Here is a 27,748-nt window from a genome sequence, read left to right as displayed (position 1 = left end):
TTCGTGGTGTGCAAAAAGTGTTCAATTTGCATCGATTACTTCGAATTACTCGTCATTTTTTAAATTGTTCCACTAATTAGAAAGTTCGAATTAATTTGCACACCCTAAATGCACACCTTCTTATGAATATACAGAGGGTGTGCAGAAAATATTCGAGTCGCATCGAATAATTCAAATTGTTTGTCAATTTTAAAATTACTCCATTAATTAGTAACTTTAAATAATTTGCACACCACAAATGCACACCTTCTTATAAATATATAAAAGGTGTGCAAAAAATGTTCTTTGCATCGAATAATTCGACTTATTAGTAAATTTCCAAATCCGAAATTCTAAAAAAAATAGGATGTCGTATCGAACAATAAAATTACGAAAATTGCACACCCTCATAAGTATATGCATATAAAAATTAAAAAATGAAATTTTGAACCCATTTACTCTAGAATGTAATTAATTTTACGCAATAGTTGTTATATATAAGAAAGTTTTAAAGGAAGCTCCTTATTTATGAGAATGTAATGTAACAAAGAGAAAGTTGGTAACTCATTAAGAATTTACAATGATAAATTTAGTCTGGTAGAACAACAAGAAAAAACGGTAAAAACAAAATAAATAAATAACTGAGCTATGAGGAATGAGCTTTGAGCTGGTGGGTTGTGAGCTTTGAGAGCAGCGAAAGTTAAAAACAGGAGAAGCATCCGCGGAAGGGTTGCGGTGTGCTAGGGGTGTGTATTAATTAAAACTGCGGATGAGTCGGCAAATGATGCGTCAGGATGCGCGTGTAGATTTTGACTATGCATCAGTAGCGATGAATGTCTGGCTTTAACGGTGTCGAGATAATCGCCTGTATGCGCTACCGGGGTGAGTTATAACGTTTTAAAGATGAATTGCAGAAACTGCTCCTTTGACGGTTTTTTAACTCGGTCGTACGCCACTTGCTCGTTAGTTTCTGTTATCTTTTTTTTTCATGTTATCGTACTGTTATGTATTGGAGTGACAATTATTTCCGTCATTTTTTAAAGTTATCAGTTTCACCCTAGTATATATATATATCACCTTTGATACATAAATGAATTTGCAAAAATTTTTGAATTCTCTCAAATTAACTTTGGATCAAAATTATGGCTAAGATATTAAAGATACGATGAAATTATAAGAGACCGATTTTTTAGGAAATTTAATTTTCTACAAAAAAGGTCCTTACGCGCTTTTACATAAATATGACAGTTGAACTAGAAATTAAATTCAAAGTTAAAAAACCTGCAAAGCTTTCTAAATTTTAAGACTAGTCATTAAAAATTCATTTATTAGCTATCATATATTTTTTTTGTCATTCATGTATACATGTATACATATATGTATATATACAGAATCATAAAATTACTATACATATGCAGAAAAAAAATCACACCTCAATGCACACCCCATTCCAATAAAACGAAATCGAAAATAATCGACTAGACATAAAGCTCAATGTTGCGTGACGTGACATCTCTAGCGACCCCCTGGTGTGTGTGAAACCTTCTATCAACAATAACAATACTGACTACACACCACAGGATAGTGTCACAATATCGATAAACCGAGCTCATTTTTTATGCACACCACTCATTTTATTTATCTTCATCATATATTTATAAGAATTCCTACTAATTGACTAAATTGCACACCACAGAAATGCATACCACAAAAATCAACATCATAAAAATACACACCGCAAAAATGCACACCATAAAAAAAATTAATTATCTTAATGCTCCACAATATCAAGGGTTAGAAACAGAGAAAAAAATATATATGGGGTGGGGGTGTGTATATTTGGTGGGAAGAAGAGTAGCATGAAAAGGGGTTTGCTAAGTATGAGCCAGTAAGAGAGAGTAGGAGCTAAGTTGCGGCATATAAGTGAGACAGAAAACCGGTAGCCCGCAGAGTATCGACCGGTTTACTTCGTCCATGCACCAGTGGTACGACAGACGGCGGCAGCTATGGGCTCGCGGATAAAATCCAAACCCGCTCAGTCTCGCTGGTTGCTCACTTTTTTATTATGTAACAAACGTATCTATTAAGTTGTGTTATTATTTATAACACCTGCGATTATGTTAGAAAAAAAATAAATTATTAAATAATTAATTGGGTAAGAATAGTGAGTGGGCAAAACGGGCCGCTGAACAAAATTGATTATCTAATGATTGACATTTAGCTAATTATCTCGGTGAAAAATCACCATACCATAAAAAAAATTTTTTAAGCTCGAGAACACTACTTTCTAATAGCGTCATCTGGATACGTTTTAAAAATTCCTTTGGAAATCAGCTGGAAAAATTTCAAAGATGACCCCAGGCTGGCTCGAAAGCTGGTTGTCTCAGCTTCAATTTCCATTTTTTAAAATCTTCCTACGACGAACCCTCGAAAATTTTCGGACCTGGTATTTGGTCCTCAATCCAGGAAATGAAAGCTGGTTCACATTCATCATTTATTTCCATTACGATGACTTGGAGCAAAGCTGATTGATTAATTGAATGGCAGATGAGCAAATGGAGGGAACCGAACAAACAACATTCGAATCCGGTAACATTTAGCAAAATAACCAAACATGGCGTGTATATAATCCAGGAATTTAAAATGGTGTCTACCTGGGTGACAATAGCTGCGCAGAGTATCACAATGCTCGCGCATATGACAATAAGAGGGCTGGACATTGTAACGGCGTCGGTGGATGCGCGTGCTTGGTAGCTCGCGGCTTTCACAAACGATCTACTCCCTCTTTCGCATATCCCTCTCTCATTCTGGATCTACATTTATCCAACAGTGTCTCTTTCTACCTGCCTACCTACAATAACAACTACAGCGTTACCAGCCTATTGTTATTAGTCGGTGTTGTATCTGGGTCTTCTCCGCAAATCAGCAATACATTTACGTTGGTTACTCACGGTAGCCACACCCCACAGGTATATAGACACACCGATTCCTGCGCATTGTTCTAGAGCCCAATGAATCTAGCAGGGGATGAACCACCAGCAACGTGATCTGTAACTTTGGCCCAAGTCATTGGACCGGAAACGAAAAGGTCTGTTTGGCCTGGAGTCTCCACTTTTATTCCTCTTAAATAATAAAGCAGCTTTCATTCCCGAAATTAGGAACCAAACAGGGAAATCATGGAAATTGTCGAAATTCTAACGTGCGTCAATGGTCAAAGTCTTCTCATGCCTTTCGACGGCAATCTTCTTGATTCTCTCCCACAAAACTGGATATGGATAAATAGTCCTCATAAAATCACTTCTCTCTAGTTTGTAGAGCTCGCAGACTTCAACGGCAACGACAGTTGCAACGCGGCGTTCATTGGGCATGACCATAGCAACCTCCCCAAAATGAGCACCATCTTCTAGATGACAAATTTCAGTCCCAGAGAGCCCGTAGATAGCAACCGTGCCCGTTGCAATGAAGTACATGCAGTCGCCTGGTTGATTGGCCCTGACAATGACATCGTTGGTGAGAAACACTTCCGGGAGCAACTGACCCACGATCCGGGTCAGAAGTCCTACTGGTAGATTATTGAAGAAAGCCACGTTCTCAACCAGTTTCCTGCAGGCATGCATCCTGATCTCTTGACGCATCTGCGTTGAAATAGTTCCCAGTATCTCCGATTCCCTGAAGAACCTCCTCTGGAACCGAAACTCGTAGTAAGTAAGAAATCGCCTTTGAGCCAAATGGGAAAGGTGTTTATGCCGCATGTATTTCTGCAATTGAGCAACTGTCGCTTGATACTTCAACTGGGAAGAGTTCCGTGCCTTGTAGAGTCTCATTGCGTGACTAACTATATAGCAGAGAACCAACATGCTGAAGGACTGAAGGATCATTACCACATATTGATCCTCCGTGGTCTGCATCTCGTTGGTCAGCACTCCAGATCTCGTCAAAATCGTGACTGTTCTTATCAAACTCGCCCAGTAGGCTTCATTGCCCGTTTGCTCCCATAGCCCATTCTGGTTGATCCAGGATCCAGGAACTGGCTGTCGTACCACGGAAATCGAAGTCATCACCACAGGGACTATCCACGTGATGCAGGATAACCAGTGAAGGATGACCATCAGCAGAGGAATGAAGCAGAAGATCCCAAAGTATCCTGGAGAGACATCATAGGTCTCCGCGACTTTGATCAGATACGAGTAAGTCGAAAAGATACGGAAGATGTGCACCAGGCTTGCTAGCTTCTGTAGGACATCAAGAGGCTCTTCATTGATTTGAAACCGACCCAAGAAGACTAAATCCGTGGGGAATGATCCCAAGATGTCAGGGACTGAACTGGAATGACCGTAGTGCCTTAATACCCGTCTCCAGGTCATTTCTACCTGTCCTCGTGCTTCGTCATAGTATCTGGATAGGAATGTTTGAACTGTCATCTAGGAACTGGGACCGATGCTAATCTGGCCACTTACCCAGTTATGAAGTTAAAGAAGACATCAAGGCAGCAGATAGCCAACAGATAGTTCTTGATTACGCCCCAGGAGGATCGGGATCGATGGACATCGAACGCTGCCCGGTAGGGAATGAACAGCAAGCTCGCTGCCAAGTGAATGATGATCAAGAAATCCCACCATTGACTAAAAATTCAGGTTTCTTAGCGCAGGTCATGAGAGTAACTGATCACTTACCGAAATATACTGAAGGGATGAATGGTCCACGTGTTGTTGCGTAAGTGGAGGCGCTTTTCATTGGTTATCGCGCTGTGATTTCTGAGGTAGCGATGCGCCCGCGGGTTTTTCGTCGAAGCCATAAATATTTTACGAAACTGGTGAGCGTACTTTTGAAAACGGGTTCTGTGGGGTATGGGAGCAGTTTCGCTTTTTAATTCGCAGTCGTGGCTTAGCAGCATGATTGTAACTGACGGTTACCTTCACAGTCATTTGTTTTTTTTAAATATCGGCAGCAAGCCACCGGATAAAGAAGCTATAGAAGCCGCGAGAATGTCCTGAGTCGGTATCATAGGCCAGCAACAGATCGGCCGCCGGTCAGTCAGAGCAGAAAAGTTTCTTATCAGCTGCCGCCTACTTACCAACACCAGATAAAATTGTTTTCATCAAGATTGTGTACTGATGATACTTCTACTGGTTTTTCGAGGCGGGCCAGCGAATTTCAATTAAATGTCTTATCAATTAGTTAATTACTTGATTACTGGAATAATTTATCATCCAATAGATGGTAAGAAATAAATTATTCATTTAAATAGGTTTCTATTGTTTGAATGAGAAAAAATAATAACTAATAATTGTTTTCTGCCCAAACAAGGATAGGAAGTAAAAGGAAAATGACGAAAATTGCAGCAACTAAATTAGCTCAAGTTTATGTATGATAGAATTACACGATTTAGATAAAAGTCTCACCGTCAATAATATGTATGTCTGTTGTTAATTACTCGCGCAATTAAATCAAGTACAAATATGGACTTTCTCCGGTTGTTTATAAGCGACCTAAGAATCGGTTAGCCGCTCAGTTGGCTTCCTACTAAATCCACGCGTTGACCTCTGAATACTTTAAATTGTTTTTCAATTATAATAACGATTCAATCACTTTTTTAACTAATGGTAAGTTATTTTTTTTTTAACCGCGCAATTGACACGTGCGCGATTTATTTTAGTGGCAATTAATTTTTAACTTAAGGTCTGATGATAAAATTTTTGACGCAAATTTAAGTCTACTGATTTTTACTCTCGGATTTTCGATCTATCGGTTGTTGAGTTATCGATAAGAAGTGACAAAGTTGTTGAATTCGAGACAGTGCAACGCGATCTTTTAAACCTCTACAATTTTGAAGCGATGAGTTTTAAAATATAATTTGTAGGCTATCTTATTAGGAAATTTAATTTTCTACAAATTTGTACTCTTATAATTTTTTCGTATCTCCAATAGTTTTTGAATTATCGGTGAAAAATTGAAAATATATCGAAACCTGTGCTTCGCGATCGTTTTATTTATTAAACTCCGTAACTTTTTAACTGCAACTCTTATAAAAAAGTTTTTTAGATAAAATTTATAGGGAATTCGATTCTCTACAAATTTGTATTCTTACAATTTTTCCGTATCTCCAATAGTTTTTGAGTTGTAGGTGAAAAATAAAAAATACACTAAAACCCGTGCTTCGCGATTGTTCTATATATTAAACTCCGTAACTTTTTAACTATGATTCCCATGAAAAAGTTGTTTAAACAAAATTTATAGGAAATTCAATTGTCTACAAGTTTATACTCTTATCATTTTTTCGTATCTCTAATAGTTTTTGAGTTATCGGTAAAGAATACAAAATACACTAAAATCCGTGCTTCGCGATTGTTCTATTTATTGAACTCCGTAACTTTTTAACTGTGACTCCCATAAAAAAGTTGTTTAAACAAAAATTATAGGAAATTCTATTCTCTACAAATTTGTACTCTTACAACTTTTTTGTATCTCCAATAGTTTTTGAGTTATCGGTAAAAAATAAAAAATACACCAAAACCCATGCTTCGCGATTGTCTTTCTTATCAAACCCCATAACTTTTCACCTTCAACTCTGAGAAAAAAACTTTCAAAATAAAATTTGTAGAAAATTAAATTTCCTACAAATTATTATCAGTCAAATTTTTTCCTATCTCGTACCATATGCCAGTTATCGGTTCTCAAATATCAACTGCATGAATTTTTAAGTAAAAAAATAAAAATTCAATCACATATATATAAATAAAATATGAGCTGTCACTCAATTTATTAAATTAAATCAAATTTATCGTAATTTATGTTAAAATTCTAAATAATAATAATTTCCTTAAAATTTTTTGTTTACGCGATTGCGAATTCTCAATGGTCATTATCACGTTCCATTTGTCATACATTTGCGTCATTTTAAATCTTTTGTTATAAAAATAGTAACGAAATAAATAACTTAAGTTAATCCTTGTACTTGTACTCTAATTATTCTAATGATATTTAGAACTTTTCCTTTCACTCACTACTTTTAACTCTATATACTTTTTTTATTGTTACAGATATTGTTTAAAATGAAACCGTTTATTTATATTATTTTTTTTTATGTAAATAATGTATGCGGCTTACAAGTCACGTCTACACCCGGTAAGTTTTTTTCTTAATTAATTTTTAATAAAAAAAAAAAGTTAATTGAAAAAATAATTACAAGAGATTAATTAACGGGATCCAATTATCGGGAATGAGTTATTCATTTTGTTTTTTTTTTTTTTTTTTTTTTTTTTTATTAAAAATCAACAAAATATTTAATTTAAATAAATTGAAATTATTTTTTTTTTGTTGGGATTTTTTTTATGGAATTTTTTTTTTCTTTAGTAAATGGATTCAAATAAATTTTATAGAGTAGGTCAATTTATGTTGAATTGTAAGAGGTGAAGTGTGATCCCAATTATATTTGGAGTAAAGAATTTTTATTTAATTAACAATTGAATTGTTAAAGTCAAAATTTTTTTTTATTTTTAGAAAATTAATTCAATTGTAGATCATTTTATATAAAATTCAATGAACTAAAAAACCTGGGGGTAGTTTTTTCGAAAAAAAATTGATTTTTATTTTAATTAATTTGAATTTTTAAAAAATTGCGACGCAGTCGGAATTTTTCATTTATTTACCTTTTGACCACGATATTTTCTAAACTAGAGGAGATACAAAAAAATTAAAAGAATACAATTTTGTAGCAAATTAAATTTCCTACAAAATAGGTCTAGTAAAATTTTTTGCCAGACTGACAGTTTAAAAGTTATGGACATTCATAAAAAATCGCAAAGCACCAATTTCGGATTTCAAACTTTTTTATTTTTGCCCATAACTCAAAAATGGATGGAGATACGATAAAATTAAAGGAATACAAATTTGTAGCAAATTAAATTTCCTACAAAATCAGTCCCATAAAATTTTTTCTCAAACTGACAGTACAAAAGTTATGGACATCCATAAAAAATCGCGTAGTGCCAATTTCGGATTTTAAACTTTTTTATTTTTTCCCATAACTCAAAAACGGATGGAGATACGAAAAAATTCAAGAAATACAAATTTGTAGCTAATTAAATTTTCTATAAAATCGATTAAATAAAATTTTTTGCCAGACTGCTAGTTCAAAAGTTATGGGCATCCATAAAAAATCGCGAAGCGCCACTTTACATATTTTGGTATTTTTTACTTTCTTATTTTTGCCCATAACTCAAAAACGAGCAGAGATATAAAAAAGTTTATTGATTACAAATTTGTAGTAAATTAAATTCTCTACAAAATCGATTTCGTAAAGTTTTTTGTCAGACTGACAGTTCAAGAGTTATGGTCATAATTATAATAATTATTAATTATCAGTATTTATGAAAAAAAAAAAAAGAATAAGAAAGACCGATAAAAAGTATTAAAAAATAATTTAAGTGTGAAAGTACTGTATTGTTATTGTAATTGTAATAAAACTATGAATTTCTATACCCACTCTAAATACAAAAAAAATAGCGAGTCTTTTATAACCGCATTAATCATCTCACGTCTTTATTCTTTATTTATTTATGATTCATTATCACTTGGTTTTTGTTTCCGGCTTTCAAAATTAACTGTCTGACATTAATATTCGCGTCTAAAGTTAATCATTTACTGATTAGTTTTAGTATTCATCTGCGAAATTATTTTTTTAAAAATTCCCCGAGGCGTGTCCGACATAAAGATTTTTTTGTTTACGCGATTAATGGAAGAAAGTCTGCTGCCAAAATTTTTTTATTAATTAATTTAATCCTGGAATTCGTTTGAAAGATTGCGCATAATTTTTTCTAAAATTCAATCGTCAGAAATTTTGGTAAAAAATCCCTTTGAAGTCCTAGAGAAAATTCGCGGTCCAGTACGCGGTCAGTGAATTAATTTTTAATTTTTTTTTTTTTCAGAATCTCAAAGTCAGGCATGGAATTACTTGAACTTCATCTCACTTATACAAAATTACTTAAACCCCACAGCAAATCCCATAATAAACGCGAATGTACAATTCGTCCACGCGCCTCCCGCGACAAATTATTTTGGACCAAAAGGAATAAACTCTTATAATAATAATAATAATAATAATATTGGTACAAGTAAAAGTAAAAATCCATGGACATGTGACAGAACAAAACCACAATCATGTACACAAGAATTACCGTACCGTAGTTTCGATGGTTCGTGTAATAATTTAGAAAACCCAACCTGGGGAATGGCAAAAACTCGTTACGCTCGACTATTACCTCCAATTTATTCTGACGGTAAATTTATACGCATTATTATTTATTAATATATATATATATATATATATATATATATATATATATATATATATATATATATATGGTGGAGTTAAAAAGTAATCATCTAGATTATATTTTCTAAATCTCGTATGAAAATTTTAAAAGTTCACTTTAAAAATTCGATTTAATGGAAAATTTAATGGAATTCTATTATTAGAGTTATGGTATAAATTTTTTCAGTAAAATTTTTCAAGCAATTATTTTTTATAAATTTTTAATGGACTATTATTAATGGAAATTTCAATGGAATTTCCCCATCAATTTTCAATGGACTATTTAATAGATATCCAAACGGAATTCTATTAATGGAAGTATGCTATAGACAATTTTCAGTGGAAATTTTCGAAAAAAATTTTAAATTCTATTTAATGGACTATTTTTAATGAAAAATTTAATGGAATTCTATTAACAGAGTTATGATATAAATTTTTTCTGTAAAATTTTTCAAACAATTATTTTTTATAAATTTTTAATGGACTATTTTTAATGGAATTTCGGGATCAATTTTAAATGGTCTATTTAATAGAAATCCAAACTGAATTCTATTAATAGAAGTATGCTACAGGAAATTTTCAGTGGAAATTTTCGAAAAAAATTTTAAATTCTATTTAATGGACTATTTTTAATAGAAACTTTAATGGAATTCTATTAATAGAGTTATGATATAAATTTTTCAGTAAAATTTTTCAAACAATTATTTTTCATAAATTTTTAATAGACTATTTTTAATGGAATTTCGGGATCAATTTTTAATGGTCTATTTAATAGAAATCAAAACTGAATTCTATTGATGGAAGTATGCTATAGAAAATTTTCAGTGGAAATTTTCGAAAAAAAATTCAAATTCTATTTAATGGACTATTTTTAATGGAAAATTTAATGGAATTTCTCGATCAATTTTTAATGGTCTATTTAATAGATATCCAAACGGAATTCTATTAATGGAAGTATGCTATAGAAAATTTTCAGTGGAAATTTTCGAAAAAAAATTCAATTTCTATTCAATGGACCATTTTTAATGGAATTTGTCGGGCAACTTCATTGTGAATAATCTAACGGACTATTATCAATGCAATAATTAATAGAGTTCTAATGGAATTTTACCGTAAAAAATTTCAATGGAAATGTTATAATTATTTTTTATATTTCTTCAATAGACTATTAAAAAAAGAACTAATAGAATTCCATTAGTAAAAGTATGTACTAAAAGTTTCCAATGGAAATTATCAGAAAATTTGTCAAATATTAATTAATGAACTATTTTTAATGGAAAATTTAATGGAGTTCTATTAGAGAAATGACGACAAATTTTTCAATGGAAGTCTTCGGACAACTATTTATTATCAATATTATAATGGACTATTATCAATGGAATAATTAATAGAATTCTATTACCGTAAAATTTTCAATGGAAATATTATAATTATTTTTTTATATTCACTCAATGGACTATCAAAAATAAACTAATGGAATTCTATTAATGGATTTTCACAATTCAAATTTCTAATGGAATTCATAGAGAATTATTATTTCTCAGAATTCAAATAGACCAATTTTAATAGAATTTTAAATTAAGTTCTATTAATGGAATTATGCAATAAAAATTTTCAATGGAATTTTTCAGACATTCTCTATAGAAATTTTAATGGAATATTTTTAATAGAATTTATATTCTAGACTATTTCTAATAGAATTTCAAATGGAAGTATACTTTTTGAAAAATAGTCCATTAATAAAATTTTTAATCCGATCACTGAAAATACGACTGCAAAATTTTCATACGAAATTTATTGGAAAAAAAGTATGACGTAACAAATACATGTATATAATTGGTAATATTTGTGAATATTAATTAATAATAAATTATTTTTCGTACTAAGGAATTTGGCAACCAGCAGTTGCTAAAAGTGGCCGTGCATTACCGCGAAGTAGAGTTTTAAGTTACACATTATTCCCAGAGTTAAGGGTAAAAGATCCAAAATGGACACTGGCTACCATGCAATTCGGACAAATTGTCACCCATGACACGGCGCAACTGGCCACCGCCCCGATGTTGCGTAAGTGAAAGTTACAATTTAATTACTGACTTTTTTTCTTGAGAAAATAGAAAATTTTCAGCCAAAAAACATTCATTGGTCCATAAAATAAATAAAATTTATTACAGAGATGGAATCAGTAGAATGTTGCACAAATGATGACAAGTTGGTGAGGAAATATTTAAATGACCCTTCATGTTTTCCAATCTTGCTCGGACCCGATGACCCGAATTATGACCCGCGGTCATCAGAGTGTTTGACATTTACGCGCGCGGCTGCTGACTTTCAGATACCTGACGATTGTTACGGTCAACAAAAATCCGCTGACCAGGTAGTTGATTGTAGGAAACTTAGTGATGATAATTGTTATTTGATTGACGGATTTATTGAATAATTTATACGTAATGACTTATAGATAACATTAGTAACCCAATTTCTTGATCTTTCGGTTCTTTATGGATCATCGGAAAGTCAAGCTAGAAATTTACGTAAATTTCAAGGAGGCAAAATGAGAACACAGATACGGAGGCAAAGAGAATGGTTGCCACCGGCAAATCCTGTAAATGTCACTGGACAATGTGTAATAGAAACGCAAAATCATGTTTGTTATGATGCAGGTAATATATCAATATATCAATATATATGAGTTTTTTTAGCTGTCTAATATTAATCGTAAGTAAATTTATTTGAAATTTTTTTTTTCAATTTTTTCAATGGAATTAATTAATAAAATTTAAATAATGAATTTAGTAACTGAATTTTAATTAATGGTTTTTTTGTAAATTTAATTTGAAATATTATTAATGGAATTTTATTAATGGACTATTATTAATAGAATTTTGTAATGGAGTTTGACAAATTTTCTAAAAAATTCAATTTGAAAAAAAAAAAAATATTTCGAAATATTGTTAATGGAATTTTGAAATTTTTTTTAATGGAGTTTTACTAATGGACTATTACTAATAGAATTTAATAATGGATTTAGTAATGGAGTTTGACAAATTTTTTTTAAAATTCAATATAAATAAAAAAAAATTTCAAAATATTGTTAATGGAATTTCGACAAAATTTTTAAATGGAATTTCATTATTGGACTATTACTAATAGAATGTAATAATGGATTTCGTAATGAAATGTGACGAATTTTTTTTTTTTAAATTCAATTTGAAAAAAAAAAAAACATTTTGACATATTGTTAATGGAATTTTGAGAAATTTTTTCAATGGAGTTTTATTAATGGACTATTACTAACAGAATCTAATAATGGATTTTGTAATGGAGTTCGATAAATTTTGTATAAATTAAATTTGAAAAAAAGTACATTCCAAAAGATTTTTAATGAAATTTTGACAAATTTTTCAATGGAGTTTTATTATTGGACTATTACTAATAGAATCTAATAATGGATTTTGTAATGGAGTTTGATAAATTTTGTATAAACTCAATTTGAAAAAAAGAACATTCCAAAAGATTTTTAATGGAATTTTGACAAATTTTTTCAATGGAGTTTTATTAATGGACTATTAATAGATTTTTCAGTGGAATTTTTAATAGAATATTTTACTGAAATTTTCAAAGACCTGTTCTAAATCAAAAAAATTCTAATATACATTCTATGGAAGTTTATGAATAATTAATAGAATTTAATGGAATTCCATTAATAGGCTAACATTAATAGAATTTCGATAGTCTTATCAATACCTCGATTAATGAAAATGTTTCATTAAATCTCAAAAACAAAAATTTATTTTTACATTTTTAATGGAATTCTAATGGAATTCTGTTAACATAACTTTGACCCTCAATTCTAGCCCAAATATCAGAGATACGAAAAAATCTCAAAGAACCTTTTTTATTCAGAATTCAATTCTCTACAAAAAAGCTCTCTTTCACTTTTTCTCTAAACCCAATAGTTTTCCCCCAATTCCACTTTGAAAATAAAAATAACTAAAAATCCCCATTAGGTGACAACCGCGTAAATCAAAACCCTCAACTGACGGTGCTCCAGATCCTCTTGGTCCGCGAGCACAATCGTATCGCAACAAATTTAGCTCGCATAAACCCTCACTGGAATGACGAAACAATTTACCAAGAAACCCGTCGGATTGCTATCGCTTCTTATCAGCAAATAACTTATTACGAGTGGCTGCCCGCGATTATCGGTAAGTAATTAGAGAATTTCCTCCTTAAACTAGTTATTAAATCACATGGCATTCCACATTACATAATTTATTTACAGGACTCGATAACGCGCTTAAATATAAACTAATTTACGATGTCCCAGACACCGAATATATAAACGACTACAGTCCAAATGTTGATCCGACTGTTCTAAATGAACATTCTAATGGCGCATTCCGTGTCTTTCACTCTCTCATTGCCGGTTATCTCAAGTAAGCTAGAGCGAGTTTAAATATTCAAATGTCGTTACATAATAAACTCTCTAATAATTCATTTTTTTGATAAAGATTGGTACAGGAAAATCGAGTGTCAAGGGGTCTACTGAGATTGAGCGACTGGTTTATGCGGCCCGGTATCATTGAGCAAGCCGACAACATGGACGACTTGACACGTGGGCTGGCTGACCAACCAGAACAAGCGCGAGATGAATATTACGATCATGAGGTAATTTTAGATTTTTTTTTTCTAATTTTGGGAGTCCATTTTACCCTGTAAGAATTTTGTCATAAGGGGATTAATGGAACCTTTTTAATGGACTATTTACAATGGAATATGAAATTGAGTTCTATTAATGGAATGAGTCAAAAGTATTCGATGGAGTTATAGTAAGGAAATTTTTTAATAGAATTTTAATGAGGGTTCACGTAATTGAATTTTTAATGGAATTCTATTAATGAATTTATTCACTAGAATTTTTAATGGAATTCTATTAATTAAATTTTGCAATAGAATTATTCCTGGAATTCTAGTAATAGAATAGCTTCAGGCCCATTAATGGAATTTTCCAATAAAACTTCAATGAATTTTTAATAGAATTTTTAATGGAATTCTATTAATGAAATTTTTCAATGAAATTCTAATGGAATTTTATTAATAGAATGACATAAGGACCATTAATGGAATTTTCCAATAAAATTTCAGTGGATTTTAAATATAATATTTAATGGAATTCTATTAATGGAATTTCCAATGGAATTCTATTAATACCATTTTTAATAAATTATCAAAAGTTCCATTAATGGAATTTTTCAATAAAATTTCAATGGATTTTTAATAGAATATTTAATGGAATTCTAGTAACGATTTTTTAAAATGGAATTTTGAATGGAATTATATTAATACCATCTTTAATAAATTATCAAAAGTTCCATTAATGGAAATTTCCAATAAAATTTCAATGGAATTTTTAATATAATATTTAATGGATTTCTATTTATGGAATTTTTCAATGGAATTTTTAATGGAATTCTATTAATATCACCTTTAATAAAGTATCAAAAGTTCCATTAATGAAAATTTCCAATGAAATTTCAATGGTATTTTTAATAGAATGAAAAAAGTTCTATGAATAAAATTTTCCAATAAAATTTTATTGGAATTTTATTAATAGAATTTTTTAAGGTGACATTAATTTGAAATTTCCAATGGAAGATTCATCAAGTCCCATTAATGGACTATTCCATTAGAATTTTAACCAGGGTTCTAATAACGTCATTGTAATGGAATTTTTTACCAGAATTTCTCCATAAAATTTTAGTGGAATTTTATTGATAAATTTGATTAATAGAATTTCATTAATTGACCAATTTCAATGGAATTTTTAGACTCCAATTAATGGAAAAATTTTTTTTACAGGTGACACTGTACCTATTTCGCGGAAATAGTAAACTGGGTGGTGATTTACGGTCGACTGACATTCAGCGAGCACGTGACCATGGACTTGCGAGTTACAACGACTACCGTGAATTCTGCAAAATACCTCGCGCTAAAACCTGGGCGGATTTCAGTGACTACATCAGTCCGGAGAACGTCAAGAAATTGGCGCAGCTGTATGAGCACCCGGACGACGTTGATTTCGCGGTTGGTGGGGGACTGGAAGTAAACACCGAAGGGGCCCTAGCCGGGCCCACATTCCTCTGTGTTTTGATCGAACAGTTTTATCGATCGCGCGTGGGCGATCGGTATTGGTTCGAGTCACCTGATCCGGTTGTTGCTTTTACTCGCGGTAAATTTTTTCCATAATTATCAATATTAATATTTTTTTCTGTTAATCAGGAAATGTTTTTTTTTTTTTTTTTGCAGAACAACTTCGCGAAATACGAAAGTCAACTCTGGCCCGATTCATGTGCGACAACAGCGACAGCATTAAAAGTCTACAGCGCCACGCATTCAAATTACCCTCGCTCTCGAACCCAATCGTCCCTTGCGACTCATTACCGTCAATCGACTTCTCATTTTGGAAAGACTTTGCGCCCCAGCTGGCCAATCAGCAACAACATCTCGGTATCCTCTACCGGAAATGATCATTCACGAGCCATTCCTTTAAATTAATTGATTATTAACCTTAATTTAATAAATATAATAAATAATTGTTAATTATGCTGTTATTACATTTATTTAAAAATAAATTTGTTAAAATTTTTTGTATTAATTTAAATAAATAATCATTTTTTAAAATTTCAATAAACCGTTATTAATAGAATTTTAGTAATGGAATATTTTATGAGATTTTTCAGTTGAATTTCTTTTTAATGGATTTTTTTAAAGTTGTATATGATTATATTAATAGAATTTCATTAATAGACTAGTTTAAGGAATTTTATTAATGAAATTTAAGTAATAGTCTATTAATGGAATTCTATTAATGGAATTTTGGTGATAGACTATTTAACGGAATTCTACTAATGGAATTTGGGTGATGGATTATTTAATGGAATTCTATTAATGGAATCTTTCTAATAGACAATTAGATAAAGCATTATTAATAGAATTTTATTAAGAGAATTTTTTAATGGGTTACTTTGTATTGTGGATTAATAGAATTCTATTAATGCAGCGTTTGATTCATTCGGATAAGACGATTAATACTAATAGACTATTAAATGTCTATTAATGGAATCTTATGAGTGGACTATTGACTGAATTACTATTAATAGATTTCAATTTATAATTTATTAAATAGAGTTCCATTAAAGGTCCATTAAATAGATGCCGATGAATAGAATCTATTCAATAGATTATTGGATGGATTTCTTTCGATAAAATTTCACTATTGGACAATTGAATGAATTCTAGTACAAATCTATTAAATAGAGTTCAATTAATGGTCCATTAAATAGATGCCGATTAATAGAATCTATTCAAAAGATTATTGGATGGATTTCTGTCGATAAAATTTCACTATTGGACTATTGAATGAATTCTAGTACAAATCTATTAAATAGAGTTCTATTAATAGTCCATTAAATAGATGCCGATTAATAGAATCTATTTAATAGATTATTGAATGGATTTTCGTCAATAGAATTTTACTATTAGACTATTGAATGAATTCTATTACTAATCTATTAAATAGATTTCTATTAATGGTCCATTAAATAGATGCCGATTAATAGAATCTATTTAATGGATTATTAAACGGATGTTTGTCGATAAAATTTCACTGTTGGACTATTAAATGAATTCTATTACTAATCTATTAAATAGAGTTCTATTAATGGTCCATTAAATAGATGCCGATTAATAGAATCTATTTAATAGATTATTGAATGAATTTTCGTCAATAGAATTTCACTATTGGACTATTGAACGAATTCTATTACTAATCTATTAAATAGATTTCTATTAATGGTCCATTAAATAGATGCCGATTAATAGAATCTATTTAATGGATTATTAAACGGATTTCTGTCGATAAAATTTCACTGTTGGACTATTGAATGAATTCTATTACTAATCTATTAAATAGAGTTCTATTAATGGTCCATTAAATAGATGCCGATTAATAAAATCTATTTAATGGATTATTAAACGGATTTCTGTCGATAAAATTTCACTGTTGGACTATTGAATGAATTATATTACTAATCTATTAAATAGAGTTCTATTAATGGTCCATTAAATAGAAGCCTAGTGCTAGAATCTTCGTAATGGACTATTGACTAGGTACATGTTAATAGAATTTCATTAATGGACTATTAAATGGAATTCTATCAACTATTTATTGAATAAAATTTTCGTAATGGATTTTTATTAATGAAATGTTAAAAAATTTTTTTAATAGATTCATCTATTAGAAATAATGGAGTACTATTTTTAGCCTATTATAAACATGTTTCTTTATTTATTTGATATGTCAAATTATAAATTTACAATTGTATATAATTTATCACAGGCTTAGAAAAATTATAATTCGCATTTGATCCTTTGATATTTGTCTTAATTTTTTAAATTAATTATTTAAAATATAAAATTTGTTCATTTATTTTTTTTTTTCACAAAATAAATAATTACACCAATAAAAAATAATAATTTGTGACCAATGATAAATTAATAAAATTTATATATAAAAAATATGCGGCTTTAATTGCTTACTTGTGCCGATTATAAAAATTATAAATTGGCACTGGAATATTATTCATTACTTTTTTTTAAAATACTATTTATAATACCATTTAAAATGAGATAATAATTCATTAATAATAATAATAATAATAATAATTAATAATTAATAATAATAATAAAAAATATAGCAACGATAACAAGAATATTACGCTAATTAATCAATTAATTATTTAATTACTTTGTGTTTTTTTTTTGTAGAGATTCATTAATGATATGTACATATAATTGATTTTTAAAAATGGATACGTCCGTGTTTTCTTATTTTAAAAATTTAAATTTACTTAAAAAATAATAATTGTCATTTTTAATTGAGTTTTTTTTTGTAGCTGGTGAGTAAATAATTGACATTTTCATAAGAATTGAAAATTACGAAAAAAAATTTTTTTTTTTCGATAAAAGGGGGCGTTTGGTAACGAGTTTGTTTCAGAAGCCGAAGGCTAGTGGAGCAAACTAATTTTCAAATTTCAAGTCTTCTTACGATATTAGTTTATTAGGAGAGTTTGTGAAAGATTATTTTGTGGTTGTACTATTAATTTGCCACAGTAGCCTTTGGCTCGTGAAACAAACTGATTATTACGGAAGTTATGACAGTCGCGAGTCGAGAGATTTGTTTGAAGTTCTAAGACTAATCATTAAAAACAAAAGTAGTATACTTGTTTGTTGCATTAGCCATTGGCTTTTGAAGCAAAGTTATTAAATGTCTTTATAAGAATTGATATTAAAATGGTTTGTCATTAAGTTTTACGTCAATTTTTAATTCAACCAAAAAATATTAAATGTTTGCAGCATTAGCCTTTGGCTCGCGAAGCAAAGTAATCATGAAATGCATTAAAAATAATAATGTTTGTAGATAATATCATTTTTTTACGATTTTCAAATTAATTTCGAATGATAGTGACAGACACTCAAGTGTTTGCTGCATTAGCCTTTGGCTTGTGGGGCAAAGTAGTAATCAAATGTATGTAAACTGATAGTAATTATAAATAATATCATTTTTTTACGGTTTTTAATTTAATTTCGTGTAAAAAACGCTACATGCTCAAGCGTTTGCTGCATTAGCCATTGGCTTTTGAAGCAAAGTCATTAAATGCATTTATAAGAATTAATATTAAAATGGTTTGTCATCATGTTTTACGTCAATTTAAATTAAACCAAAAAATATTAAATGTTTGCAGCATTAGCCTTTGGCTCCTGAAGCAAAGTAACCATGAAATACATTAAATTAATAATGTTTGTAGATAAAATCATTCTTTTACTATTTTCAAATTAATTTCGAGTGATAGCGACAGACACTCAAGTGTTTGCTACATTAGCCTTTGGCTAGTGAAGCAAACTCGTTACCAATCGCCTTTAATGCTATCAAAAAATTTTTTTTTCATCAATTACGTAAAAAATATCCATTAGCTACAAAAAAAGTATTTGTTCTTAAATAAAAAAAAGTAAATCTAAAAAAAATGCATGTGCTAGTGCGAAAATAATAATAAATGATTAAAAGTTTTTAAGTACTTCACAAATCCACATTACTTGTGTACTTACTCTCTCATTTTTTCTTTGGACGGAGATTTGTGTGACCGTTCATCAAACAAACAGACAGACAAACTTTTTTTTTATTTTTTTCCTTTGTCAACAGAAAAAATAATTGATAAAAAAAAATGTTTTTTTTTTTTTTTTTACTGTAGGGTTTTAATCTCGGGTATAAAGCTCGGGTTATTCTTCACATTCCTGACTCAGCAATTCCTTCATCATCTGAAAAATTAATTATCAAATAATTAATATCATTTTTTTTAATCAATCTTAAACCCATGCAAATTATTATCTATCACTACCAGTCACTTATTATAATTGATTAATTAATTACATAAAATTACAACTATAATTTCTATCTACTTATTATACCTAGTATTTCAAACTTAAATTCTAGCTAAAGTATCACACTTACGTAAAAAATTATAAGGACCTTTTTTGTAGAGAATTAAATTTCCTAAAAAATCGGTTTCTTATAATTTTCTCATATCTGCCATCCTTTAGTCAGAATTTAAATTCAAAGTCCAAAGTTTAAAAAAATCTAAATTTTTTTTTACTCATCTTTCTAAATACTTTAAATTCAAATTCTAGCTAAAGTATTACACTTACGGGAAAAATTATAAGGACCTTTTTTGTAGGAAATAAAATTTCCTAAAAAATCGGTCTCTTACAATTTTCTCATATCTGCCATCCTTTAGCCAGAATTCAAATTCAAAGTCCAAAGTCTAAAAAAATCTCTATTTTTTTCTACTTATCCTTCTAATTTCTTCAACTTTAAATTCTGGCTAAACTATCACACTTACGAAAAAAGTCATAGAAACCTTTTCTATAGGAAATTAAATTTCCTAAAAAATCGATCTCTTACACTTTTTCCATATCTTCAATACTTTAGCCAGAATTTAACTAAAACATGCAGGCTGGTTAAATAGCGTGAAAATTAATAAAAAATAAAATATATATGTGCTATATACAACTAATTATAAATATATAAATAGAAGAATTAGATAAGCAATTACCCACATAATAAATAAATTCCATAATAATAATCGTCTTGATTACAAGACCATCACCTTTCCTTCTCATCTTGATTCACCGAATTTTCCAGTGACCGATTTTTTTCTATATACAATTACAACACATACAAAATAGTAATACTTTAACTTATTAATAAAACAATTACCACCACCTTGCATTAATGAATTTCATTTAAAAAAAAAAAAACAAAAAATTACCTTCGAAACCGGCATTGTCATGAATTTCTCTTGGTGGTCCCGTAGTGTCTTGGCCCTCGAGAACCGCAAGCAGACACTGATGTATGCAAATGTACTGTTGCTCTGTTTGTACCATCCATACCCGCTCTTTCCGCATTATCCAGACGATCCCAAAGATATCGACGTAATCGGAGACCTGGATCTGCTGTAGAATTCGGTCGAGAGTTATAAACGTACCGCTGCGACCTACGCCGGCGCTGCAGTGGACGACGATCGGCCGCTGATCGGGTCTCACTCGCTCGCGAAACGCTCTTACGAACCGCGCAAGAGTTTGGGGTGGACTTGGGACTCCGAAATCGGGCCAAGTTGTGAAATGGAAGTGCTGGATCACTCTTTTGACGTCACCCTATTTAATAAATAAAAAAAAAATTTTTTTAGAAATTAAAAACTATTATCAAAAGTTCACTTATTTCCTAAATTATTGAAGGTACGACTTCCGGTCAAGTTTCTAAAGATTCTGTATCAAAAATACTTTGAAACGAGTACCAACAAGCCTAGTTTTGCTTCGATAGATTTTTAACCGGAAATGAAAATTGTAAAAATTCATTTATCTTTGATACTATTAGAGTTACGACTACTGGTCAACATACTAGAGGTTCTGTATCAAAAATCCTCTGGAATGAGTACCAACAAGCCTAGTTTTGCTTTGATAGATTAAAATCTAAACTTACACGACAGAGCATAAATTCGGTGATACTCCAATCAGGATAACGTGTTTCATTGAGTATAGTAACAGATATATCGCCATAATAAACAGGCCCCGTGTCCATGGGCCAGTAGTGGTCGCATTTTTCTCTTCCCTTCTCGATACATCTCGTCAGCATGACGATAGCACGACTGTTACTCTCCCAGACCATGCGCCAGAAGTCGTCGCGAGTCGAGTGCAGCGGCCCTTGTGTGACGATGAATTCACGTGGGGAATTGTGACCCGGCACGTAGTTTGCGTTTATGTAATCGGAGCCCTCTTCGTCGTCGACGGGCTGGAGCTTGAAGCGGCTGTGGTCGTAAGGCAAGATGTTGGTGAAACGATTCTTCGGACGATTGCATGGCAAGTCTGCTGCAGTGCACGGCTGGTCACGACCGACATGTTTCAGTTCCTCGAACTCTTCGGAGAACCGGAAGTCCGAGTCTGCTGACATTATTCTGTAATGCTCGGCGAAGTTTTCTATTCTCACTGGTCGGCTGGAAAAATAAAAGAAGTCTAGAAGTTTTGGAGATCTAGGTCGTAATTGTGGGGTAAAATGATCCTCGTGGAATTCCCTTTGGAACGAGTACCCACAAGGCTAGGTTCAGCTCAAAAAATTTTTCAACCTCCCAAATTATTTCTTTTTAAAAATTAATAGAGTAACATGTTCATTTACATTTTTTACGTGTTCCTCATTAATTTTCCTTTAAAATGAGTACCAACAAGCCAAACTTTTGCATGCAACGAAAAACCAAATCTGTGGCCAGTTAATTTTTTTTCAAACCAATAGACTCTGGAGACTTGGCTCAATTATTTTAGTAATCTCCGTAAAATTTCCTCTGAAACGAGTACCCACAACACCAGGTTCCCTCCACTCACCTAGTCTCAATGACACTATCCGGCAATGACAAATTATCCGTTGGACCCCCTCCCCTAGGCTCAGCGATCTTCCTCAGCTGGTTCCTGTGTCTCCTTACGAGCAACCCGATCCCCAGCAACGTCAACAGCAAAACAATTGGCACAGTAACACCCACAATAATCGCCGTATTGTCCTTATCTATTTAATACAACCCAAAGATAAAGACATCATCAGTAATAATTGTCATCAAGTATCTAAATAAATATGTAAGCTCACCAGCTGCCATTAGCAGCAATCCTTCTTTACAGACATTAAAAAGCAAAGCCTTAAATTAGTCGTTATTTTATTTATTTATAATGCTACTGATGATTGATGATCGATGACCATCATCAATAACTTACCAGTTTGTATTGCGAAGCTGTAACTGGTGTCGGTAAACTTATCGGGTGCCGTGAATGCGCGCACTTTGACCCGATAAGTAGACCCAGATTTCAAAGGTCCATTGCAGTAACCAACTAATTTGAGGTCACAGTTTTCAGTCCCTATTGTAAAATCCTCGACCGAACTGTTCTTGAATGGGTAGTAAGGCTCCATGACCTTGAATACAAAATTAGGTCACGAGGGTGAAAACATTCTGGGAAGACCTAGTAGGAATGGAAACCTGACCTAGTTCCTGCATGGAATGATCAAGACTTACCTGGTAAGGAGGCCAAATACTGTAGGCCTGAACGTCCCTCCAACTGGGCATCTCTAAACCGGAAGCATTCTTGCTGTCATCTTCTGCGACAATGACCGTGTAAGCAATAACGGATCCATGCTGCTCGCTGAAGTAATTCTTTCTGAATCTAATCTGGATCGTGGTACTGGTCCGGCAGACTTCAGTTGGCACGACCTGAGTGGGTGGTTTCGGTGGCGCCAAAATGGGCATCTTCTGTCTCCAAACAGTTTCCGGGCCGTAGCCAACTTTGGTCTTTGCCTGGATGCTAAAAGCATACGTTTTACCGGGTATCAATCCTTTGATGATACCCCGAGATTCTGTGGCCTTGAAGTCCTTGGCCTGAGTGTGCTTGGACCCGTCCAATTGGTAGGTGATAGTGAATTTAGTAATCACGCCATTGAATTCCGCAGCGGACAAGTGCCACTGAAAGCTGATGTCACTGGGTTGTATGTCCGTGGGATCGAACTTCTCTACGCGACCGGGGAATGATTCGCTGGTGGTAAAACTCGCGCTTACTGGATGAGACCGTCTCAGATGATGGTTAGATTGATAACCGGAACAGACTACCAGAGTGAACGTGTAGTTACGCCAAGGATGTAGGTCTTTTATGGTGATATGGTTGTCCGCGGTGATGTTCTGCACGAGAACACCTTCACTGTTGATGAACTGGACTTCGAAAGCGTCGAATTCCCCAGTGGGAACATCCCAAGTGAGACTGATCCATGTGGCGTTTATTTCTACGGCCTGGATCGCCATTATTGGTTGAGGATAAAGACGATCCTGACGGTAGAGCGGCCGACTAGCAACCCCATGGCTCACGGTCCAGGCAGTTACGTTGTAAAGTCTACCAGCTGTCAAATTGTTGAAGGTCACCTTTGTATCGCTATCATCAACCAGCTTTTCCGTGGTCGTGTTCACTTCGTCACTGATACGGAACCTGTAGAGATCGAACCGTGACGATAGAACCGGCGTTGGAGTGTAACGCAGTGCCAGGACATTGACAACGTCACGGTCGATGACGATCACGACCTCAGACTGAATCAGGGGCATCGTGCGACTTGTAATATTGGTTACGTCGCTAAACAGCTCGTAGGATGTCGTAATGATAGAGAAAGAGTACTCGGCACCTGGCATAAGGCCCTCGACTACGAACCTCTCGGTCTTCTCCTCTAGGTCATGCTCGGACTCATCATCTAGCCCGGTGACGTTCTTGGACCTGACGTCTGACAGATTGTCTGTAGGCCACCATGTGATGATGAACAGTTCAATTCTGCCTACAGGACGCACGAACTCGAGGGTAACGTTGGTGGAATCAATCACGGGGGTGATATTGACCACGGGGTTTGGTGCTACGGTGTGGTTTACTTGCAACGGGTAGAGACTTTCAACGCCAAAGCTCACTGTGTTCACTTGGATGGTGTATCGTTCGCCAGGAGTCATTTCTGTAACCTCCGCTTCGGTTCTACGGACACTAGGCAACCTGGTCCAGTGGGGATCGTCTTCAGTGCGGTACCTGATGGTGTACTCACTGAAGAGCGAACTGATTGGTGGGCTCCAGTGCACAAATACTGACTTGTTATGCTGATCAATGCGATCAATTCTCAAATGCTGAGGCGGGTGAGGCAAGACCGCTTGGAAATAGTCATGGGGTTCGCTCTTAAGACCGTGACTTATTGCAAAGACCTTTACTTCATACCCCGCTCCAGGGTACAGATCTTCCAGGATAATATGCGACTCGGTCGTCAACGTGGTTGCGCTTTCCCCGGTATCATTCCTCGTGTGAGTTATTTCAAACTTTTCTTGCCGTGAGTTAACGTCACTCTTCCACGAGATATTCAGCCCGCGTTCAATGGACTTGAGGTCCTCGATGATCGGACTCGAAGGTCTCGTCACCTGGTAAATGATCGTTTCATTGGACTCGACTTTGTTGGAGATCGCGGCGACTATTATCGTGTAGTTCCTACCAGGTAGTAGCGCTTCCAAGACAACGCGAGTCTTTTCAATAGTCAGTGTGTTGCTGTCACCGGTAATGGATGTCGAGTCAACTTCATGATACTCCAGCCGATAGCTGTCCTGAGTGCTGGCATTGTCGGGTCGCCAAGAAACTTCAAGCATACGCTCGTCAATGCTAGCACGCAGATCACGGACTGGAAGTGGTTTCAATGTGATGTCACCACTCGCTGGCCAGCTGGTGACTTTGCCAGAAACGGTTTTGACAACAACCTGGTAGGATTTACCAGCTTCTAGATCATTAAACTCCCACATGGTGCTGTCTTCTTCGTAGCGATTCCGCGTAACTGGGGGAAAACGTCTATTGCTGCCTAATGACACCTGGTACTTATCGAACTCGGATGAGCCATTAGGCGGACTCCAGAAGACACGAAAGCTACTGGAGGTAATGGAAGAACGATCAAATGTAACATTAAGTGGCCTTAGAGGCACAGTCCGATATTGAGCAGTAGTGGGGGCAGACGTCTCGTCTTCGGAGACCGTTTGGACGGAGATGTTGTAAGCGCGACCAGGCACCAGATCTTTGAATGCCGCCTGAGCTGGTCCAGGTGGCTCGCCTTCTTTTTCAACGTAAAATACTGATTCGATTGCATCTGGTGGCTCGATGCTCACCTTGTAGTGGGTGTAGATCCCAGCAGGGTAAGGTGGCTGCCAAAGCACTAGCAAAGTCGTTTCATTACGGAACCAGACGATGAATTTCCCTGGAGTGTTGGGTTTGGTGGTAAAATTACGACTGGTGTACGCGACACTCTCTTTGGCCTCGAGTACGGTAAAGAGCTGAAGCGAGTACGTGGCACCGGGAGTCAGATCGCGAAGGGTATAAGGAATCGCGTCTGCAGAAATAACGCTGGTACGAGTTGTGGATGGAGGATTTGTCGCGTCGTTGAAGCTTTGGACGCGCATTCGGAAGCCCGAGTAGTTGCCTTGCGCGGGAGGTGACCAGTAGACGATCGCGGTCTTGCCGTTCCTGACTAGGACAGTCAGGTTTGATGGTGGGTCGGGTGCTGTCGTTATAGACGCGGTCCATGTTAACCAGTCATGCAAGGTTCCGTTGTTGTAATACAACCAGAACTCGTATTTAGTTCCCGGTAGGCCGTTTTGGAACTTTATCACGTCTCCGATGTCTACTGCGGGGATCCGGGTGTTAGGTGGCGGGTCCCCAACTGGTGGGTTGTAGTCCAAACGGTACCATGTGCCGTGTTGGGTCAGATTCCCAGGGATTTCTATTGCCAGGTCTGCTGAATTTGATGACCAGACCTAAAATGTCAGGATTTATCAATTATTTTGTTAATTGAGGCGGGGATTATGTGAAAATAATTTAAACTAGTGAAGCTTAAGCTGATAAGCCTTTTAAAAAGATATTTTTCGTAAGAAATTTACAGGGGTAAGTTTTTGTGGGGAAAATTTTTTATCGTCCCCAGGTTGGATTCTCAAAAAATGACCGAAGCAAATATGATCATGTGGGTAGTCTTTCAAAAGGGCTTCAAAAAATTAACATTTTGGAACAAAAATAAAAATTCTAATTTTGATAGTTTTCGAAAAAAGTGAATTTTTAATATCCTTCGTATTTAATTAAATAACTGATTATTAACAGATAAACGGGAGTAAATAATCTGTAGAGCAAAATAAAATACTCAGTCTTCTAAACATTGAAAAAAAACCAATTTTACAATTTTGAAAAAATTAAAATTTCCAAAAATTTTATGAAAGCAAACCCAGTCTTGTGGGTACTCTAACAAAAGGGCAGCAAAAATGTAACATTTTGAGGCTGATAAAAAAATTCTATCCCCAATAGTTTTCCAAAAGTACCCAGTTAATCTCCGCCCAGCATTGATAACCCGAGAAAGTACAGGTTTGGCAGCTAAAATAAATTAAAAAATAATTATCACTTACCTCAATCGTCAATATGACGACAATACACTTCCAGCTCATTTCACTTTTTATAAAAAAATAATTAAAAAAACTACAGGAAGACTTTTATTTAAAATTATCACGATAAAATTCCATAAATTTTGTAATTGCGATTTATTTTTTGATCGCGATGTTTTAAATATTTTGACATTTTAAACAAAAAAATAATAATTACTTTTCTAATTAAAAATATAAATTAATTTATTTATTTATATAAATAATATATACGTATTGTAACAACAATAAATGTCTAAATTATAAAAACAACTTTCATTTTACTGTTATTGCAACACAGTAATGAATTATTATAATTTCATTTATTCATTATTTCATTTTTTTTTTTCTTTTTTTTTTTTTTTTTATAGAATATTTTTTTTTTTTACCATATTGACACACTAGTTACTATAATTTATTATTATTATTATTATTTTTATTATTATTATATATAATAATTATTACAAAAAGCATTTAATATCAAAAAAATATTAAAAATCCATTGCAATAATAATAATAATAATTATTATATATATATTTATATATTTACTATAAAGTTATTGTATAAAAAAAAATTAATTCCTAAATAGTGAATCGCCCACGAAAAAATTCCGTGATCAACTGAAGTTGGGTTTGGCACTTATCGACACGTTGCTGTTCGATAGCTCGATTGGCTCGAGATTCGAGTCTCGAGGTCTGCACGATTTCGATACGATCGATTCGATTAACGATCGGTAGAAAAAATCATAATACTTTTTTTTTTTTATTTTAATTTTTGAATAAAAAAGAAGAAAATTTTGTAGAAAAGTTTTTTTGGAAAATTTTTTTAAGATCGGTAAGAGAGCTGACAGTATGA

At 33.1% G+C, this 27,748-nt stretch overlaps 3 protein-coding genes across 4 annotated transcripts; 1 reads left to right on the top strand and 2 right to left on the bottom strand.

Moving 5' to 3' along the window:
- Positions 1 to 3,173: 3,173 nt before the first annotated feature.
- On the bottom strand, positions 3,174 to 4,873 carry LOC103575369 (potassium/sodium hyperpolarization-activated cyclic nucleotide-gated channel 2-like). Its single transcript, XM_053742007.1, has 2 exons — positions 4,653 to 4,873; positions 3,174 to 4,374 (listed from the first exon to the last, which is right to left on the bottom strand). The coding sequence occupies exons 1-2, from the start codon at positions 4,871 to 4,873 to the stop codon at positions 3,174 to 3,176; spliced, it is 1,422 nt and encodes a 473-aa protein (XP_053597982.1).
- Positions 4,874 to 5,509: 636 nt separating this feature from the next.
- Positions 5,510 to 15,819, top strand: LOC103575370 (peroxidase). Its single transcript, XM_053742006.1, has 11 exons — positions 5,510 to 5,582; positions 7,020 to 7,104; positions 8,907 to 9,257; positions 11,180 to 11,356; positions 11,464 to 11,666; positions 11,751 to 11,952; positions 13,300 to 13,497; positions 13,575 to 13,728; positions 13,804 to 13,960; positions 15,152 to 15,521; positions 15,599 to 15,819. The coding sequence occupies exons 1-11, from the start codon at positions 5,580 to 5,582 to the stop codon at positions 15,817 to 15,819; spliced, it is 2,121 nt and encodes a 706-aa protein (XP_053597981.1). The 5' UTR covers positions 5,510 to 5,579.
- Positions 15,820 to 18,054: 2,235 nt separating this feature from the next.
- LOC103575354 (tyrosine-protein phosphatase 10D) lies at positions 18,055 to 27,492 on the bottom strand. 2 transcript variants are annotated; one of them, XM_008555107.3, is made up of 9 exons: positions 27,443 to 27,492; positions 26,881 to 27,077; positions 22,957 to 26,244; positions 22,661 to 22,856; positions 22,280 to 22,457; positions 21,387 to 21,897; positions 20,677 to 21,061; positions 20,465 to 20,563; positions 18,055 to 19,666 (listed from the first exon to the last, which is right to left on the bottom strand). In XM_008555107.3, the coding sequence occupies exons 2-8, from the start codon at positions 26,917 to 26,919 to the stop codon at positions 20,511 to 20,513; spliced, it is 4,650 nt and encodes a 1,549-aa protein (XP_008553329.1). In that variant the 5' UTR covers positions 26,920 to 27,077; positions 27,443 to 27,492; the 3' UTR covers positions 18,055 to 19,666; positions 20,465 to 20,510. The 2 variants fall into 2 exon arrangements, with proteins under 2 accessions (XP_008553329.1, XP_008553330.1); XM_008555108.3 differs by lacking the exon at positions 20,465 to 20,563.
- Between the last annotated feature and the right edge of the window lie 256 nt (positions 27,493 to 27,748).

Source organism: Microplitis demolitor, chromosome 9 (assembly GCF_026212275.2).
Source record: "Microplitis demolitor isolate Queensland-Clemson2020A chromosome 9, iyMicDemo2.1a, whole genome shotgun sequence".
NCBI classification, from domain to species: domain Eukaryota; kingdom Metazoa; phylum Arthropoda; class Insecta; order Hymenoptera; family Braconidae; genus Microplitis; species Microplitis demolitor.
Note: the sequence above shows the minus strand (reverse complement) of the source record. Positions and strands in the feature narration are given on the sequence as shown.